The sequence below is a fragment of the Pituophis catenifer genome, unplaced genomic scaffold, assembly GCF_029215685.1.
Source record: "Pituophis catenifer annectens isolate HBS135680 unplaced genomic scaffold, rPitCat1.0.hap2 SCAF_3, whole genome shotgun sequence".
In the NCBI taxonomy this organism is placed as follows: Eukaryota; Metazoa; Chordata; class Lepidosauria; order Squamata; family Colubridae; genus Pituophis; species Pituophis catenifer.
Genome location: NW_027256883.1, coordinates 159,132,559 through 159,153,230, shown reverse-complemented (window position 1 = coordinate 159,153,230; position 20,672 = coordinate 159,132,559). Strand labels below are relative to the sequence as shown.

The 20,672-nt window shown below is 36.0% G+C and overlaps 1 protein-coding gene across 3 annotated transcripts; it reads right to left on the bottom strand.

The window, feature by feature from the left end:
- Window positions 1-5,297: 5,297 nt before the first annotated feature.
- Window positions 5,298-19,197, bottom strand: NASP (nuclear autoantigenic sperm protein). 3 transcript variants are annotated; one of them, XM_070941402.1, is made up of 15 exons: window positions 18,971-19,197; window positions 17,685-17,741; window positions 16,689-16,799; window positions 15,832-15,912; window positions 15,034-15,137; window positions 13,420-14,304; window positions 12,062-12,132; window positions 11,321-11,397; window positions 11,153-11,226; window positions 9,995-10,183; window positions 7,819-7,985; window positions 7,328-7,381; window positions 7,187-7,246; window positions 6,122-6,250; window positions 5,298-5,457 (listed from the first exon to the last, which is right to left on the bottom strand). In XM_070941402.1, the coding sequence occupies exons 1-15, from the start codon at window positions 19,195-19,197 to the stop codon at window positions 5,413-5,415; spliced, it is 2,331 nt and encodes a 776-aa protein (XP_070797503.1). In that variant the 3' UTR covers window positions 5,298-5,412. The 3 variants fall into 3 exon arrangements, with proteins under 3 accessions (XP_070797503.1, XP_070797504.1, XP_070797505.1); XM_070941403.1 differs by having other exon boundaries at window positions 17,685-17,735; window positions 18,971-19,035; XM_070941404.1 differs by lacking the exon at window positions 18,971-19,197 and adding an exon at window positions 17,110-17,161.
- Window positions 19,198-20,672: the final 1,475 nt, after the last annotated feature.

Below are 20,672 nucleotides of genomic sequence, written 5' to 3'. Positions count from 1 at the left end.
AATTGGTAGAAGAACCCAAAAGTTCCTTTTGGTTATCTTTCAAATAACATGGAAAGAAGTGTTTTTCTCCAGATGTGCCTCCACAGTATAGGAACTACTCAAACACATGCTGTGCTCACATGTATTCAATTTGTCTGACAATTAAATAAAAGGGGTTTTATTCTTCATCTTTGAGGCTTTTGTTTTTGCAGTGATTTCTTTGTTGTGTTTTGCAACCTTCTTGGATGAATACATTTTCTGATCTGGAAGTTACAGATAAATTTATTGCTCTAGGATTAATAATCTATCATTATATGAAAAACTATTGAGAAAAGAGCAGAACCAAAAAGAAGTTACTCTTACCTTGGAAATGTATCAATTCAGATTTATAATCATATATGATTTATAAATGATACTGTTCACTCTGCTTAGGAACTAGATCTGCAGTAAATAATATCGCTATAAAAAGACTGATTTATATCATTCTATGTGATCAAGGTAAATAGTGTTTTAATACTGGTTTTCCCCCTGATTTTTTCTCCTTTTGCATTCTTTTTCCTTGACTTGAGTTAAATAATTTCCTATTTTTGCTAATGTAACTACCGCTTCTTAGAGTGGAATATGAATATTCCCTTCCAAGTCATTTAAATGTATTTCTTACCATCATATTCTCTCTTTTTGATACTTAAGATCTTATAATTATTTTCCATCCATTGTTTTCCTTTAGGCTAATGAAGATCATTCAATGAGCTTCAGGACTAAGTGGATTTGAACTGAAATCTGAGCTTAATTTTTTTTAAAAATAGCTTGTTTGGTTTTAATGAGGATGTGACATGGTATAAACATACAGTATTTGCACAGGCAGCCCAAAATCTATGTTGCAATGGATGTAATGGCCTATTTATGAGTATGTAATAAACTGTATGAAAACAAAATAAAGCAAGATGCTAAAAAACTAACACATCTCTCTTAGTTTGGTCTTGTGTTTAAGGCACCAGACAAGAAACCATGAGACTGTGAGTTCTAGTCCCACTTTAGGCATGAAAGCTAGCTGGGTGACTTTGGGCCAGTCGCTTTTTCTCAGCCCAGTGTTGTTGTGGAAAAAATAGAGGAATGTGTTGGATATGTTCCCTGCCTTGAATTTATAAAAATAAAGGTGGTATAAAAATACATCTATTCACTTCTTCCAGGAGCAAAATTTCTCTATACAGGTAGTCCTTGACTTATGACAATTAGGATCTGAAACTTGAACGATGAATGAAGCTGTCATTGAGATGCCCCTGTGACTGCTCCATTAGATGGCAATCCTGAGCCTCCCAATTGCAGTTGTTAAGCAACTGGGGGGGAGGGGTGCCTAAGGGGATGGGGAAGCCAAGGGATGGGAAACCCCTGGTGCTCACTGGCATGCAGAAATCTGCCATGAGCAGGAAATACCTGGCCTTCTCTTCATCTCATTATGCTGGAGGATTCTTTCCCTGTCCCATGATTCTGGGATCTTTTTACTTTTGCCTTTTTCTGCAGCTGCTGACAGATATGCCCAGCTGATTTGAGTCAGAACTAGGAAGCTAGCAACAGGATCTTTCATAAGGCTACAGCGAGCCTCCCAGGCATGGTGGGCAGGGAAAGGGCCCAGGTATCCTGGTCCGGTACAGTGGGGAGAAGTAGCCATCGAATATGCCAAGGCAGTTTTGTGCATGCTGATGGGCTGGGTGGGCAGCTGAGATGGGGGGGAATTAAAACACCTCATGATTGTAAAGGTGTGTGTGCTGCCATGCGTCCAAATTCTGATCACATGGCCAGAGGCACTGCAATAGCAGCAACTTTGGGCAAAAGTCATAACTCCATTGTAATTTTGAATGACCGCTGAACAATAATTGAGGACTAACTTGGCGTCATAATGAATTTATGATTTGCCACATCTTATCTATTCAACACCAAAAAAAAAAAAGAAGAAAAAAGCCATAGTACTCTATGTGATTAAAATGATGTATAACAAAAATCTGGCTTTGGCCTATGAAATGAACCTGGATGCAGAACAGTTCTGCCAAGGAAAAGCAACTTTTTTAGAAAATACCTTCTTCCTATAAACTAAAAGATCACTGACTCTATACACAGACATCATTGAGATCAAATTAACTACATATTCTGCAAGTAGATAGAATAATTCACTTCCATCAGCAAAAGCAAGATCAGGTCAAACAACCTCTTACATTATTTCAACTAAAGAAAATTATCAGACAAACAATGGTCCCTGAAAAACTCAAGATATGCTTCATCAGCATAAAGCAAATAAAAGTATCCTAAAAGTTAGAAGCAAAGGAAGCTTCTTCCTATACAATACTAGGAGCGCCATGGTGGCATAGTGGTTAGAATGCAGTACTGCAGGCTGCTTCTGATTGCTGGCTGCCCGCAGTTTTGCAATTTTGAGTCTCACCAGCTCAAGGTTGATTCATACTTTCATCCTTCCAAGGTCAGTAAAATGAGGACCCAGATTGTTGGGGGCAGTATGCTGACTCTGTAAACCGCTTAGAGGGCTGTAAAGCAGTATATAAGTCTAAGTGCTATTGCTATTAGAACAGTACTTCCCAACCGTAGAAACTGTAGCACTGTGAACTTCAACTCCCAGAATCCTCCAGCCTGCCAAAGGATTTGAAAAATATCAATTTATATTCCAATACTAAAAAATATGCTAAAGAATGCTCAAATTACTTAACAATCAATCTCACATGTAAAGTAAGGCTCAAGTTTGTATTTTGGCTTCAGCAACATATAGAGCTGGCAGGTATCTACAGCTCTTAAAAATGTGGATGAACTGGGCCAAGTAATTTTTTATTGAAAAATGTGTATCAGGAAGGTTAGAACAGCTACATTGTTTAGAGTAGTCCAAGGGTTTACATAAATTACCTAATTTAATTTATATGAAAAAGATTATGAATAATTGTGCTAATTCCTGGAAAAAACACCAGCAACTTCAGATATGCTGATACCACTTTGACGGGTGGAAGTAAGAAAGACCTAAAGAATTTTTATTAACAGTGAAAGATTGCAAAAATTGGTCTATTTATCTTTTTAAGTTAAACTGATGAAACTTTATATTGAAATTCCTTAAATCTTGTTCTAAATACTATTTAAATTGTAATTAAATAGTGAACATTGCAATTCTCTATCAATGTTGAAGGCACAGTAATAACTCGTTACCAGGCCAAAAACTTAGTTTTGCTAATTCAGTCACGTGTTTGTATTCTTGCATGGATAAATTGGTGCGCATACATGATAACCATCCTCTTTTGCTAGTCAATTGTATTCAAAATATTTATTAAAGGTGCCCAAAATATTGTTTAGAAACATGTTTAGTTCAGAACTTTACTGATCATCCCTCTCCAAGTATGTTTGAGTTTTTAAGCTAGGAACCAGCTGTTCTGAACTTGGAAGATTTCCAAAACACTTGGAATGATTCTTTTATACTCAAAACAGCAGTTTCAGCATCAGAACTATTCAAAGTGAAATGCTTTGCACACAAATATACTTAAGGTAACCAAACAGATACTATGATCTTTCAGTAGATTTGTACCTTAAGATTTGAGAAGCCCAACTCCCTAGAACCCATCTTTTTTTTGAAAAGAATGTGTAATGAGCTCAGTATTAGTGTAGTATTTTTATTCTTGAAGAGAACCATTACAGCTGTGTTTTAAATTCCACAGGAATGTATATTCAAGACTGATTTTTCATAATCTGTTTATCAGAGAAAAGTGCAAAATAACAGGTTCAAGAATATTTCTCTCTGAGAATAGTTTAGCTAGATTCTATGAAGAGAAAAATTTCTCAAATTGCAGTGAAAACAATGTACTTTCCATAGCAGTCCTAGCCAGAACAACTGTTCGTAAGTGCAAAACATCTGTACTACAGGTACAGGTACTACAGGTGTACTTTTCTGAAGTAGCTCAGTTCCAAACCAATGATGTACTAGATCACTAGTAGGTGCATGCCCTTCTTTATGTACATATACTGCAATTACCAAAATATTTTGCTATTATTTATAACTGCTGGGCCAATAAAGTCTAATCCCAAACATGTCAGAGCATAAATATCCCTGCACTACACCATTACATTCTAGCTGAACATTTTTTCTTGATAAAAGTAAATGTAAAGCCAGGAAAATTTCAATCAGAAATCCATTACAGTGGATTTCCAGTTTTATAGTCTGAAATTGAAGTCCATGCCAGTTCAAGGTAGAAAGTTCAAAGATATGCCTCAAAATCTCTTATTTGACAGTATTAATAAAATGCCATTGTTATATTAATAAATCTTCTAAATCTTGTTATATTAATAAATCTTATATTCCCATCAAATGCTACTTTCTTATGTATCTCAATTCTCTCAGTCTTACTTTACCTTGGTGGAAGCAAGAAGCTATCATGTATTTTACTAGTAAGGCTAGTGATAAAAAATATTTCATGTATTTTTAACTCCAGGGAAGAATTAACAAATTGCATTTGCTTGCAGATTAGACACAGAGAAGCATATTGTGCATGGCTTTTTAGAGGTTTGCAAATCTATGGGGAGAGACAATGACGGGTCCAGTGTAAAGCAAACTATCTGCAGGTATTTCTCTTCAAAAGCTTGTCATCTAGTCATGATACAATTATAGAAGAGCTTTCTTGGAGGAAGTTTGTCTTTCTCTTAATTCTTGCTAGTAGGCACTTTGTTAAAATTACATTTCAGATTTTATACTGTTACTAGTAAGATTGTATTGTCTCACATTTAAGTCCTAAAGGAGTTTTAAAGCCATTGGTTTTGCTCTATCTACAATCCAAGAAGCTGTTTGGATCAGGATTCAATATGTTCATATTATTGAGTGATTTTTCTGCTTTGACAATTTATGAATCATTTTTATGAGGGCATAAAGAGTTCAGACTCTTTCAAAATGGACTACGGGCAAACTTTCTGACCACACCTGGGTTTTCCTTTAGTCAATCATCTTATGCTTTCCTATGAGTTCTTAAACTAGGGTTTTGTCCTAATCTTATACTTTATGAAATTTCAAAACTACAATTTTAAAATAAACAGAAGCCTCATTAGACTAGACAATTTTCCATACTAGACTACAGCCTTTCCATATATTTTTCATTTCCCATCTATTTATTCTGGTCTGAGACTTTTTGGAAGATTTATCCCACTTTAATCTTGAAAAACTTACTGTACCAAAACAATAAGTAACTACCACACTGATTGCATAAGACAGATAACCAAAATTTGAAGCCAGAACACTAACTTAATAAATTTTAAGATTTAATTTTGCATATTTTAAAATGACAATGTTAATGTTTGAGTACAATCTTTATTGAATACAAAAAGTTGCCAAAGAGTGAAAAAATACATTATATACAAAACCCACAATCCTTGGGAGGCAGCATGCCCAATATTAAAGAATTATCATACAGTACTTTGAACAGTTTCAACTTGTGGTCTTCCTCCTGTCTAAAAAGAAAAACAAAGTTTAATAAATATATATTTTTTACAAGGCTAGGTAATTAATTCATGCATCGTTAAAGGATTTGGTACAGATTGTAAGACTAACATGATGGACAATTTGATAGGAGCTATTAATATCTAAGTGATTAATAATCCTGTTTTAGTATCTTGCTGCACAAAAAATATACAGATGTTTGCATAATAGCACTTAAATAAGCTCACTATTTAATTCATGTATAAACTGTATGCAATTATCCAGAAGTATAAATTGCTATGCTTTTGTTGGGAAGCACGAAGCCTGGCATGGAGAAGGGATCAAGTGCAGTTAGCTTGGAGTCATTGCACAACCGCAAAAAGGCTAAGACCCCTAAATTTCTTGAAGTTTTATGTAATCATTTCCAAGGATAGGCTGCCAGACTGAGAGATTCCTTATAGGCAGAAGACAGTAAAGTAGTTAGCCTAAACTCTGCATGTGTGGGTCTGGTTGTTTGCATCCGACAACAAATTAGGTTTTCTGTTTAGCTCTGTTACATCAATATGTGTTTTAGCATGGATATATTATATGTTTGGGAGAAAACCAGCAGGCAATGAAACATATGCAAGGAAAAAATGCCTGGGAAAATTATTTTTGTTTATTTCAATTTATATGTCTCCTGACTGAACTGCCCACCTCCTGTTCCATTTTCTCTGCAGCCTCATTTCCATTGGGAGCTGCATCACCACCACCATTGACAGCCGATTCTGATTTAGATTTCTTAGCTCCATTGTCTCCCTGTTGAGTTTCTTCCTCTGGTTTCCTCTGAAGACAAAATTGTTTGGTCTTCATCAAGCAGAAATGTGAATCTTAAGAATATTTAGTATCATTATGCATATGCTATTAAATAGAAACTGCTAATTGTTTTAAATTAAGTTTACGAACAACATGCAATATCTATTTGGTCCTCTTCAACTGTTTTAAAATTAAAAAGGTTAATTACCTTCAAGTTACTTAGCCTGCATATTACTCTAAAGATCAAATTCTAGAATTTGACTAGAATTCTAATGTTAGACCAGCAGTTCAAAAAAAAGGAGATAACCATTATTTAATGAGAATAATCAAATAATTTATTTAAAGGGCAATATTGATATATTGCTTAGCAACTCATATAATAGCCCTAACATACAATAGAAGAGAATATATATAGTCAGGGTTGAATTGTAGAGACCTTGTTCATGTGCAGATATTTTATTAAGTGTCTAGGAAACAAAATAAAACACCTGCAAGTAAATAACCAAGCTCCAAGAGCACCAAAGACTCTACAATACAAAGATAGCTAAACAGATTATTCCAGATTGAATAATGCTAGTGAATATTTTCCATTTCCATTTAAAATAAGGGAACCCAATTTAGCCTGGATGTTTGGCTGTGAAGTTCAGTTTCAGTTCAGATATGTCAACATTTGAACTCTGAAGGACTACCATGGATGTCTCTGCAGAACCTTAAGACAGCCAAGTTGAAGTGCCTGCAGAACCCACAAAATCAAGCTTTGAAATTAAACCAGGGTTAATAAGGTAGGTGCTATGCAGCACAATACCACCCAAGCTATCAAGAAAGCTACATGGTTCCCAGACTAACTGGCTCCCACTGGAAAGGATTTTATGTAGGATATATAAAAATTGTAGAAATAATGTGATTTAACCTTTTAACTGCAGGATTAGCTACAAGCCAGTAAGAATTGTTTAATAGAATACACACCTTTTTCCTAACAAGATGGGAGATGTCTGTAGCTCCATCAGTTTTGTGTCCAACTGGAATCTATTACAGAAATAGTAGAAGTTTCTATGAAATATTAACCATAATGTCATAAACCTAGTTGCTATTGCTATTGTCACTTACTGTTGAAGTTGCACTACTTTCAGACCCTTGTGAAAAGCTGGAAGATCCACCAACCTGGAAAGAAATAAATCATTTTAAAATACTATTAGAAAGCCTCTAGCTGCTGAAACTCCAGAAAATAAACAGATCAGGGCAAAAAGGCATTTTCTGAAATCTACCTTTTGACTTATTGAACACATCTGAATAGTTTTAAAAATAAATATTGCAAGGTCATTTAAAAGCTTAATCTTTAAATTCTCAGATTTAGCAAACTAATCTTGTGTTCAGTGACAATTATAAAAAAGATCTAGAGAAACACTGCTATCTCCTATTGCATTCAAATGTCAAAATCAATGGCATGTCACTTTAATATTAAAGATGCTCTGCTCAGATTTTAGGTTTCAGACCTATTAACCACTTTTCATAGTAAAGTACATCCTGCAGGCACACAGATTTATTTGCCAAGCATTTTGAAATCTATTTATTTCAACAGAATCAATGATGGAACTCACTAGAGTTGCTTTCAGAGCTAGTTCAGTCACTCTTGCACTATTTTGAGACTCTTTTGAATCCTCTATTTTTTCTTTGATTTCAGGAAGCAGGCCCTTGAGTTCCTCTATTTCTTTTTCATCCTCAGCTGGTCCTTCTCCCTTTGCTTTTAGTCGCTCAGTCAGCATAACTGAAAAAGATGACAATATAGGAGCCATTAGTACTTTTTGTAGAAACAATTCATTTAATTTGGCCATATCACCACTTGGTACAGAATAACAAAACACAATCCCCCCCAACAAAATCAGAGAACAGTAACTATTCACTTTTCTATTGACCCACTGACTCTTTTAAAACAACTTTATAATGAAAACCCAAATTGTAAACCAAACAAAGGCTCAAGAAACACAGAAAGCAAATTTAGGTCTATTAGCAGATTTTTTTTGTTTGTAAAAAGAAACAAACAAATCTCAACTATTTCAATTATCACGATAAAACCAGAAAGAGCTTGGTTCATGGTTCACAGATCACTTCTGTTAAACTGAGATTAATACCTTATATTTATTATAGGTAGTCCTCTACTTATACTTGGTCGCTTAACGTTATGACAGACACCCCCCCCCCCACCGGGACTTACAACCCAGTTTCAAAATCCGTCTCCATGGTCACATGACCACATTTTGGTCAGAAATGAGCCTATAATTATAGCTGTTTGCAGCAGTCCATAGCCATGTAACCACAATTTATTATTGCTTTCCAAGAAGTTTACTTCCAATTTCTGGCAAAAACTGAGGCATGGTGAAGGATACGTTCTAACCTTCACAATTTATGATGGTAATTGCCAGCCTCAATTGCTGTTGTAAATCAAGGACTACATGTAATTTGTCTGAGCAATTTATAAGAAGGTAAAACCAATCCAATGGAACAACCCACTAAGGCAGGAATCCCCAATCCCTGGGCTGATACCAGTTCATGGTCTGTTAGGCTGGAGGTGAGCAGTGGGCGAACGAACCCTATTGTAAATTGCACATGCAGAGGATCCAGTTGCACACCCCTCCCCCCGGGTGAAAAAATTGTTTTCCATGAAACTGGTTCCTGGTGCAAAAAGATTGGGTGCCACTGCACTATTGAACTGCTGCAAACAAAATTCAGGCCTAGACTCACTATCTCTACCAGAATGGTAACAAAACAAAGCCTTAAAGGCATTGTGAAAGCAGGGGGAAGGAAGAGCAAGATCTTGAATCTCAGGTGGCAGTGTTCCTATGTATGTATACATTAAAGTTACACCAAGGAGATACTTGATTAGCCTCAATTCACACAGACTGGGGATGCTTAGCAACCCTTTTCAGGATGAGCACACACAATGGATTAAGTCTGAATATGAGAAATAATCATCACCACAGCAATCCAAACCCAAGCAGATATTGTTAAAGATGCATGTGGGACACTGTACAATAAGTGTTATTGGCTTGCAGCTAGCCGACCAGCTAAAGCTGGGCAAAACTTGTTTCCTGGCCACAGGTTCCACTTGCTTTTCAGTTACGTAGCAGACTAGGAAGTCTCATAAGACATGGACTTTGTTCCCTCGGGGAAAGAGTGACCCTATCCCAGACCAAACATACTGAAATTTAAGCTTGTTGTGGTCTATCCAGTCCCTTAAAGACTCCAAACAGCAGGTCAACATCTCCACAGTGGCTATATGCAACTATATACCATCATACTAATACTTAATTCCAGGTTAAAGGCTTTCTTCTAAAATTTCACCAGACGTTGAATAGTAGAGGATGACATCAAATCCAGTGTCACCCTATACTGAAATAACCAATGGATCAACTGTTTCTTTCCCCAGACAGAGCTGATCCACACATTCAGAAAGGAGCACAATCACATTCACAGTGCTTTACAATTTCCTACTCTTCCACTTCCTATTCATATCATACACCATAAGAGGTTGCTTGTGTCTTCCACATAGGTGTAAATCTGAATTGGAACTGATCTAGACAATTCCTTCCTTTCAGAATCTTCTTGTAGCTGAACTTCTCTAAATCTTCCTTACTCCCCAAAAACAAGAAATTATGGGAGTTGTCCAAGAAAGCTAATGGCAAATTGCAACCAATGTTAATTTGAAACTTGGAACTGACAGGGAACAGTAATGGAGGAACATAATTAAAAATATGTAAAACTTCTGCTTTGATTTACCCAGTCTTTTGTCTATTACTTCCATTGATTTACTGAACTGCAGCACTGCTTCCTCATACTGATTGTTGTAGTGATATGCCAACCCAAGGTGGTAGTGAGTCTCTGCAAGCAAACGGTCATAGGCTTCTAAATATTTCTGCTGAAGAGCCAAGCAGGAATGAAACTCCTCTATAGCTTGCATGTAGTTTTCTGCAGAAAACACCAGAAAATCATGATAGCAGACAAACTCAATTCCAAAAGCAATATAGAAAAATATTCACATTTGTTTAGGAAAATAATTGTAACATATATTGGAGAAAAGTTGACTCAGTTCAAGAGTACAATTATTGTTTTGCAAACCAGGAAAATAACTAACAAAGCCATATGCATAATCCATGTTATCCTTTTTTCCCTTCCTCAGCCATCATACAGGTAGTCCTCAACTTAAAACCATTCATTTATGATTCAAAGTTACAACAGCACTGAAAAAACACACTTAAAATTGGTCCTCATACTTACAATTACTGCTGTGTCCCCATGATCACAGGATCAAAATTTGGACACTTGGAAACCATCATGTATTTATGACAGTTGCAGTATCCCATCGCCATTTGCAATCTTCCCACCTGGCTTCCAACAAGCAAGTCAAAGGAGGAAACTGGATTCACGTAACTATACGAGTCACCTAACAACTATGGCAAAAAAAGGTCATAAAATCAGATTGGTCATGTGACAACTCACTTTATGACTGTCACAACTTATGTGTGCAGTGGGGAGACTCCATAATGGTTGTAAATTGAAGACTACCTGTATCAGTTTTATCAATTAGTTTTATTAATCAAATATCAACCAGTATCAGTTAGGAATTAAGTGCTAAAACAGTGAAAAAAATGGCAGCTATACTAGCGTGATACAAATATAGAGCTATATAAAAGCTATATATTAATTACAATAAAAAATGAAAAACTGCAACTGTCAATTCAGAATATACATAAATCAAACTTGTCAAAACACAGTATATGACATACTTCATATTTATGCTACTTCAATTTTGTATAATTTTAATGTAAAATATGACAAAGATTGATAGTCAATGCAGAACAGACATGCTCTCATGTATAGTCACAACATGCAAAAGCCATTAGAAATAGCATGTCTGGACAACTTTAAATCAATTACCAGATTCAATGCTAACTTCTCCTAGTTTTAGATGAGCCTGAGCAGCATGGAGCTGTGCTTCTTTAGTGTCCTGCCTAGACCAAAAAAGCAAATCAGAAAATACACTGTAAAAACATTCATCAGTAATATGGTTAAGGATATTATTTTATTAGAACTCCTAAGACATACCTCTTATATATTACTTTTGCCAATTCCAGCATATCCCAAGCCAGTTCTAAGTTTCCAACTTCATCTTCTTCACTCTCCTGAAGCAATATGATTTATTAGTCATATTAGGCAGTACCAATTTCTTATGCCTTAATAGCAATCATAAATATTGACTCTGGCACCGAGTCCTATGAAAATTATAGTCTTTCTCATAGAAATACACTCATTAAGAGAAGATTTCACACAGCTTTAGAACAGATGATCTTTTTTCACAGAACCAGAAAATACTTAAGATTTACCTCAGAGAAGCAGCTATCTCTTTATCTAAAGGTAGTCCTCAACATATGATCTCAATTGAGCCTGTTTATGTTACTAAGTGAGAAATTTAATAAGTGAGTTTTGCTCCATTTTACAACTTTTCTTGCCACATTTGTTAATTACTACAGTTGTTAAATTAATAACACGGTTGTTAAGTGAATCTGGCTTCCCCACTGACTTTGCTTTTCAGAAGGTTGCAAAAGGTGATCATGTTCCCAGGATACTGCAAACTGTCATGAATCTGAGTCAGTTGTCAAGTATCCAAATGTAAATCACATGGGGATGCTGCAACAGTTGTAAGTGTGAAAAATGGTCATAAGTCACTTTTTTCAGTGCCGTTGTAACTTCAGTCACTAAGCGAACTGTGTTAAATTGAGGACATACATTTTCTCCTGCATAACACTAATAGCTTTTAATAGATCTGAATACTGATTTATACTTCACCTTTTCTTCAGCTGTAGAGTAATTTTCTTTCTCCTCTTCAGTTTTATCATCTTCTTCTGAACCTTCCGTCTCTGTAAGAGGAGTTTCCTGTTTATATACACTACTGGCATGCTATTTACTTGGCTCTTTATTTTATTCAATTTTTGCAGCATCATTATTTAACAGTCTTCCTTAATTCAATTGCATGCTATTCAGTTTTATAATTGTAAAGACATTCATGAAACATTCATACTTATTTTTTAAAATATCTGCGGATTAAAGATTTAATTTGATGAATACTTCCACTTTTTTTAACTGAAATTAACTCATTTCTACCCTGTTTCCTCCAAAATAAGACATCCCCTGATAATAAACGCATGGCAGCAAGGTCAAGCACTTATTTCAGGGTTCAAAAAAAAATATATAAGACAGGTTCTTATTTTCGGGGAAACATGGTATCTATATAAGATGTTCCAATGCATAAACTGAAAAGAGTTAAAGGTATTTGCCTCTGCTAAATAAAAATTAACTTTTAGAACAGTTCAGTGCATCTAGTGAGGATACTAGTGAGGATCCCATTCCAAAAGGATTAAGGTGGGATAGTAGTTACTCTGCAATTTTTGAGAAAATATGCTGTTTACAGGGCAAGTACAGTATTTTTCTGCATCTTACTGTACCTTTTCATTTTAATGTCTAAATACAATCTGCTTTGTAAAAAACTTTTAGGAGATAGAATTTGAAGTTTCCGCAGGATCTGAAATATGCTTACTGACATGTCCCTTTTAATATCAATTATATTTTGCAAATAGCTGGAATTATTAAGACATTTAACTGCTTAAGAACTGAATAAATTTCCAAAAATCATGTTGTAAGACAGAAAACAAAGCATGAAAATTATGAATTTGCCAGTTGCACTGTTATATTTCTGTTATATGGCAGCAAATTGTTGTTTTTTAGCATAAATCTATAGCCTCAACATCTTAATGTAATGGTACTCTGGTCAATCCTACTGCTTTGGTATATATTCACAGGAGGAAAGCTATGCTTTGAGTTAGTATTGCAATATCAGAGCATGCAGTGAACATCCATTCAGGATTCTCTAGTGGCCATTACTTTTTAGATTTACTGCTTAGACTAACAATAACCCCAAATCAGCCAATAGTTTTGTCATGTCCACAGTTAACTATTTGGCAGAAAAAGAAAAAAAAAAAAAAAAAAAGGGGGAGGGGGGAGTAATTATATTATTTTGTGCCCTTTTATATTTCTCCCTAGCTATATCCCTTCCCTCACTCGAGGCAAAGAGAATTCTGAATGGATCAGTTTTATTTGGGTTAGCATTCTAAAAAAAACCACCCACAAGTATTTTCTATCCCTGTTACCTTCTCCCTCTCCCATCTCGTGATCCTTTTCTTCTTCCTTTTCTACCTTAGCAGCAGCTTCAGCTTTTTCTTCAATTTCTATTTCACGTGACTGTTCAACAATCCCTGCAGAAGTAATTTCATTTGGAGCTGTAGGTAACACTTCCCCTGAAGCTATAGGTTCATTCAATTTTTCTTCGTCTTTCAAATCCACGTTTTCTTGTCCAGCAACAATGTCCGTTTCTTGAATAGCCACAGTTGTTTGTTCTGCCTTCTCTGCCTTCCTTTCTACTTTATCAACAGCAGACACCAATTCTTTTTCCTCTAATGTTTCTTGTAAAATTTTTGCTGACGCCTCTACCATTGAATTTTCTAGCTTTGCATTTGTGTGCTTTTCAGTCAAAACTACAAGCTTTTCTGCCTTCTGTTCCATCTTTTGTAAAGCTAACTTTTCTTCTGCAGTCACTTCCTTCTCTACAGTGCCTCCACTAGTTGCTTCTGCAGGCTTTTCTACTATTAGTTTTTCTTCCCCAGGAGTCTTATCTACAACCAATACTTTCTTAAGTACAATGTCTTCCTGGGTTTCTTCTGCTGCTAGATTTTCTCCTCCAGTTGTCTCTTCTGGCTTTTCTTCTGCAGCAGCACTACCTTCTAATGAATCTTCCACTGTTTTTTCACTGATCTGTTTTTCTTGCATAACTTCTACTTGCTTGCTTGCTGTTTCTTTTTCTGCAAGATTATCATCTATATTCACAGCTGCCTTTTCTTCTCTAACTTCTTCCACTTCTGTATCTTTATTTTTTGCTTGCACTCTAGTTTCTACCAGAGATTCTTCTGAAGGTTTTCTGGATTCGTTTTCCCCCATGGCATTATATACCTGATCTCTTAATTCCTCCCTTGCTTCTTCTACATGAAGAAGGAAGATGAAGCACAAAGAAATCTTCGAATTTAGTGATAAGCATTTATGATCTTCACATTCCACCCTATTTCCCACTAACTCTTTCTGCCAATACCAAATACTTATTTTTAATTTAAGAACAAGCACCTTTGTAACGTTTATGGTCTGCAAGCAGTTGAGCTTAAGCAATGAGTTGTGTACTAGCAAGAGTTAACAGCCAAGCAAGAGATGCCAAGCTTCTTTAACTGAGACACCAAACATTGCAGAGGAAGCCACTATAAATTGAGGGGCTTAAGCAAATTTGACAGGCAAGTATTCACTCTCTAATGTGAATTTCATTTATGGTTACAACAGAATTTATACTTCAAATTTTATATAATAAGACTAGATAGCACTGCACCATACACGAGTTGGTTGCAAGCCCAATCTGGTTTAGTTTCAAAATTTTCCTTTAAGGTTTACTTCCAATCGTTTCTAAAACAAGTATATAAATAAAGGTTTTCATAAAGAAAAAACAGTAGGTACCCTCTCCCATGAAGTGGCAGTATTTTAATTTAATAGAAGCATTGATTTTGCAATTTTTTCTAAGTATTGTAATTTTTACTTAAGTGATCTTACTAAATCACTGTATTTTTAAATGTGTTATTTAAGGCAAACAATCTCAATTCATGCCTCATATTCATTCAGAATACATACAGCTTGGCATCTCTCTAATGCATTAAGACAGCTCTACATACCATCTATATTATCAGCGCTTTCTACCGTTGAGTCTTCCATTTTTTCTTCTTCCTCTTCCACCTGCACTCCTTCCAAAGCATTTCCCAGCACACCATTTTCCATTCTAGGACAACAATATTAATTGATGAAGTGATTTACAGGCTATGTGTGAGACCATGACTATATGCCATAGTGTCATTAACCAGTGTTTAATGGAAACTTTAATATTTTATTCAGGTAGTTCAGTGCACGTTCTAATAAATTACATGTTTAATCTACACTTTGTGGAACACTTTGAAGAATTCAGTGCCATGATATAGCATAACACAAACTGGCCCACTTTTTCATGTCGTATACTTTTACCCTGGAAAGTAAATACATGGCTCATTAAAAAGAACCGCTTGGGATGGAGGTATCCAAGATTAATCAACCCAAACAAATAAACTAAACCATACTCTTTCCAATTTTTAATAGAAGTATATTGTTCACAAATATTTACAAAGTTCTACACTGGGTTTAGGAAAAAGCTATTAGGTTCTGATACATCTTCAATAATAAAGTATTCTGGTTGTCTTAAGACTTGTTGGAAGATCAGAGCAAATCTTTAGTATGAATATATACACACACACTCTTATGAAAATATTATTCTGGGATCTTTCTTAGAAAATAACATGGCATAGAAAGAGCCTCGCACATAGAAGAACTACAGCACATGTGAACAGTAACAGTAAGTAGAATTGTATGAATTACTGACTGGTTAAATTTTAAATGAATATACCGAGGTTCAATTGGCCAAGTGATAGGATATATTAACTTACCTTGCCAACTCCAGAAGTGATTTTCCATAAAAAAAGAAAGCTTCAGCACACTCATTTGCTGTTTCACCATATTTCTTGCCCCTGAAGAACAATTAGACATAAACTCATTTTTTGAGAATTACTTTAACTGAACTTAAATTGTATTAAGGGATGCTTCAAATTAACTGATAAACATAATCTCCAAACTACAGGTAACTGATTTACAATAGTTCATTTAGTGACCGTTCACTTACAACGGACCTAAAAAAACATGACATTTTTTTATTTATGACTGTTGCAGTGTCTCAGGGTCATGTGATCATCTTTTGACAAGCCAAGCCAACGGGGAAGCCAGATTCATTTAACAATATTACTAACTTAACAACTGCCATGATTCATGTAACAACTGTGAGAAGGTCGTAAAATAGGCAAACTCACTCAACAAATATCTCACTTAGCAACATAAATTTTGGACTCAATTGTGGTCTTACGTCTGTACTGAATATGTACTATCTGTACTGAATATTAAATCATAGTGTCATGTAGGTAAAAAAATTAGATAGCAGAGATCTGAGTAAATTAGGTTTGTGCTAGATAAAAGATTTGTTCCTTGGCTGTGTAACGCATTAGTCTTGACTATATAAATCTTTTGTTACAGCTTGGATTGTGAAAACCATAAAACTGTAGCTCAACAGACAAAATCCATTCTGTTTATTTGCCATGTTAGCTTCTTAATGAATCTTAAAACTATGTAGAACATATCAAAAGTAAGCTAAAACAGAGAAGACTAAAATCTTCAAATATTAAAAATATATTTAGGAAATTATAGCTGAATAAACATCTTTTACCCTCCCATTATATATAATCTAAATACTTACAAAAGGCTAGCAGCTTCCTGAAATGCATTAACAGCAGATGGAATATCTCCCATTACCAGATTCTTTTGTCCCAAGCCGAGTAGTCTCTTGGCTTCCCCGTCCACATCAATACTGCAAGTATGAAAATATATATTGTCTTTCCATAATATAGTTTTTTGCACAGCTTTTCACACAATGGTCAATACAACAAAATTTAAAAACAAAATATACGAACTAGAATATAGTTAAAAACTTTTTATATAAAACACAAAGCAGGATTAGGTGAAGAGATGTTATTCAAGAGCCATCTAAATATTTTGCCAGTCCCTAGGATTTAAAGGCCTACTTGAACAACCAGGTCTTGAGAAACTTCCAGAAAGCTGAAGGGAAGGATTTTCATTAAAGGGAGGGGACACAGCACAAGAGGACTATCACTAAAGACCTGCCAAGAGAAATTTCCTAGTCGATGGGTCCTCCAGAATGTCCTCTTAGATCTGGTAGAAGAAATAGATGTTAATATGGGAAAGGTCCCTCAAATAACCCAGTCCCATGCCATTTGGGGATTGTTGTGTGTTGGCCCTGGTCTTTAGGTGTTAAGTTAATTTTGTTGTATGGGTATACTATGTATATATGTACAATGACAATAAAGTTATTATATATTATATATTATTTAGGGCTTTAAAGCTCATAATTAGCACCTTGGATTGGAACCAGAAACAGATTGGTAATCAATGCAGCTAGCAGAGGCATGTCCCTCTGTATCATTAATTTATACCACTTTTTATATTTACTATGCTTGGCCCAATAATACACTATATATTTTCATACTAACCCTAACCTTTACCTTGTTAAAGGTTTTCACAAATTTTTTTACCATATAGAACCAACTCCAAAATCAATAGCACCACAAATGCTCAAAATACAATGTCACCTTTATCAGCTTAAGTGAATGAAGAGCTCAATTAGTTCACTATTCTGGCTCTGACATGTTTGTTTTTTATCCAATTATTTTCTTACCTCTCTGTTTTGTCAGCAGAAGTAGAGGGAGCAGAAGCCTCTTCTGTCATCCTGAAACTGAAAATTTAAGTTAGGCAAACTAGGAACAGTTTTCAAAGTTTAGCCAGAAGGCATTTGGGCTAACACCTAAATTATTAAGTGTGCTGTAAAAAAACCTTGCTACTTCAGATAGGTTGAGTATTTTTCTTCTCATGCAGTGGCAAATCAGTAGCTTTTTCATTGCCCAGAGAGCAATAAATGAACAGTATTGATTAAAAGTGAAAACTCTATTTAGAAGCTTTAAAATGGGGTTTTATATATTTCAATATATAGGAAACATTTGTGATCTGATATATATTCCAGTGACAAAAATACAGCATGGACAACTACAACTTGCTACTTCCCGTAGCTTTAAATGACAAGTTATACCAAAGAAGGAATATCATGTGGCCCTCTGAAATATCTACACAAGCATGTGAATAATTATTGGAGAAACTTTAAAAAAACATTTGGCACAACTGCATTTGAAGCAGTATACTTGATCTCTCAAGTATATTTCATTTCCTGTCTTAAAAGAAACTACAGGTGGTTTAAGCTTCACCAACTGACAAGAATCATCCAATAAATACATCCCAGGCCCTTTAATACGCCCAAATGTATGAAGAGGCAACAAACTGGCACCAATACCAATAACTCAGGTTTCTCAAACGTGTTTTAAAGCCATTTTTTTCTGCAAGAGGAAGCGTCTCACTTCCCACGGAAGCCTTCACCTGAAGGGACAATGGGCCACCTCGCCTCTCCTGTCCTGTCAGCGCTTTCGGCGCCAAATCTCAACGGCCGCTTTCGATGGGCCAAGTCTGCTGGCCACGTGACTCACTCACTCACTTCCTTCCACCCCCTCCCCTCCCCCGCGCTTTGGCGCGCGCCAAAGATTGATAGCTATTAAAAATGGCGGCATAAACTCCAGCCAGGTCACGTGGTGTCTCGGTATTTTTTTTTTTTTTTAAGACCCGCCGCCTCCATCACGCCAAGGACGGCACGTACGAACCCACTCAAAAAAAAGGGGGGGGGAAATCAGTGAGGTTTCAAAGAACTGAAGAAAAATTATAGGGGGGAAAAAAAACCAGATCAAAAACCGTACAGCTGTGTCCGAACATCGCAGATTACTACCCGGAAAATAAACGCTCAAAGCCTCCTTGGTATCGTAGCCGCTGTCGCCCCCTCATTAGACGAACCCACGAGCTCAACTCCCCCTTCCTGCTTATCCAGCTCCGGAAAAAAGAAATCCTGCCTGAAGCCCCTTGTACCTTAAAAGGCGATGGTAACCAACGACCCGCCACAGAAAATCAAAAGCGAAGGAATAACCAGCAGACAAACGCAGCCCACCGCCCCTCCGGATGCTTATATAGCCCTTGAAGACACGCCCCAGTGGCGCGAAGCACGCTCTCACGGAAAAGGAACTACGTTTCCCAGAATACTTTGCGGCCCCTCGCACAGGGGTTTTCGATGAGTCGGAAGGAGGCGTCTTCAACATAAAGGAATGGCAGTCTCTCGACAAGTGACGTCAGTAGCTACCGTTCGAATAGAACTGTGTGGTTGCCTCGGCAATGCGATTGGCATTTTGGGAAAGGTAGTCCAAAAATCGGAGTAAATAAAGCTCGCCGTCTCAGCGTGCTGGAAAATACAATCTCATAACATAGTAGTTGTGGGTTGCACGCATTAGAACCGATTTGGAGGCATTAAAAATAATCTCTAGTGGAATATATGTGTCTAAAAAATGTGTTGTTTCCCGGGCTTTTATCCCGCCTTACGTTATTGCTTTGACTTGGATCAGGCTATCCCAAAGTAATCCCGAAAAAGGGCAGTACGCAAAAATGCTCCCAGTCGGTATAAGTAAAAGGTCATTAGTATGAAGTGGGGCTTACTTGATACTCCTCACAAAGGTGACCAGGAGGAGAGGACAAATCTTTAATCTTTTATGCAACTAAGTGCATACCGTTTTAGTCACTATGAAATCTTTCTGAAGAGAAGTATTGCATTTTGGGGAGCAGTAATTGGAAGTTGTTTTCACATTAATCATTCATTTAAAGAATCATTGTTCACTGAATTAATCTGATTGCTATCATCCGCATAATACTAGAACCATAAATTAACCACCTTTTCAGCTTTTAGGTAGAACATAAATTGGCCAACCATACAGTACTGTATATAAAAATATTGTAAAAAATTAATATAACAAATCCAATCCATGAACAAATTTCATAAATAAGTAGAAACACTGTATATATGATTTATTTGTAAAAATAGCTATAGCACTTAAGACTTATATACTGGTTTGTAGTACTTTACAGCCCTCTCTACATGGTTTATGCCCCCCCCAACCCCCAAAATCTGGGTCCTCGGAAGGATGGAAGGCTGAGTCAACCTTGAGCCAGTGAGGATCAAACCCTGGCAGTCAGCAGAGTTAGCCAGAAATGCTGCATTTTAACCACTGCAGCATCATGCCTCTAATAAATAATAAAGATTGATACAAATAAGTACATGGTATGATCATTATAACTGCTAAATGGATTTGTATATGTTAAGTCAATAAAGTGTCTTGATTCATTTGGCTTAGCCCATTTTAGCTTAATTAATCAGTATCATATGTAGAACATTTGGTCAAAATAGACCATGATTCTATTAACTATAGTTAATCCTATTTTGCAAGAAACTCCATGTATGTATCAGTGAGCCACCACTTTGGTTAATAGAACTGTATATATAGAAAAGAACATCCCACATCTGTAATACTACACTGCTTCTAAAGTCCTTGGATTTATATAGCCTTCTATGTGCCTATCAAATCTTAAAATGCAGACTTAGCCTAATTACATGATTGCTTATAGAGAAAATGTAAACAGCCTGGCTGGGGCTTTATACTATAAATTATCAAAAAAAATTTTGCTACAACAGGGGTGGGATTATTAAAAACACTGAAGCAGATTAATGCACAAGCTGTTGCTAATT

Excerpts from the sequence above, each read along its gene's own strand:
- NASP (XM_070941402.1), bottom strand. The coding sequence starts at position 19,197 with ATGTTGAAGACGCCTCCTTCCGACTCATCGAAAACCCCTGTGCGAGGG. Across the intron at positions 12,133-13,419 it reads CGAGATGGGAGAGGGAGAAG|AGACGGAAGGTTCAGAAGAA; the intron begins GTAACAGGGATA and ends CTCCTCTTACAG. Across the intron at positions 10,184-11,152 it reads AGAAGTTAGCATTGAATCTG|AAAACTACATGCAAGCTATA; the intron begins GTAATTGATTTA and ends TGTTTTCTGCAG.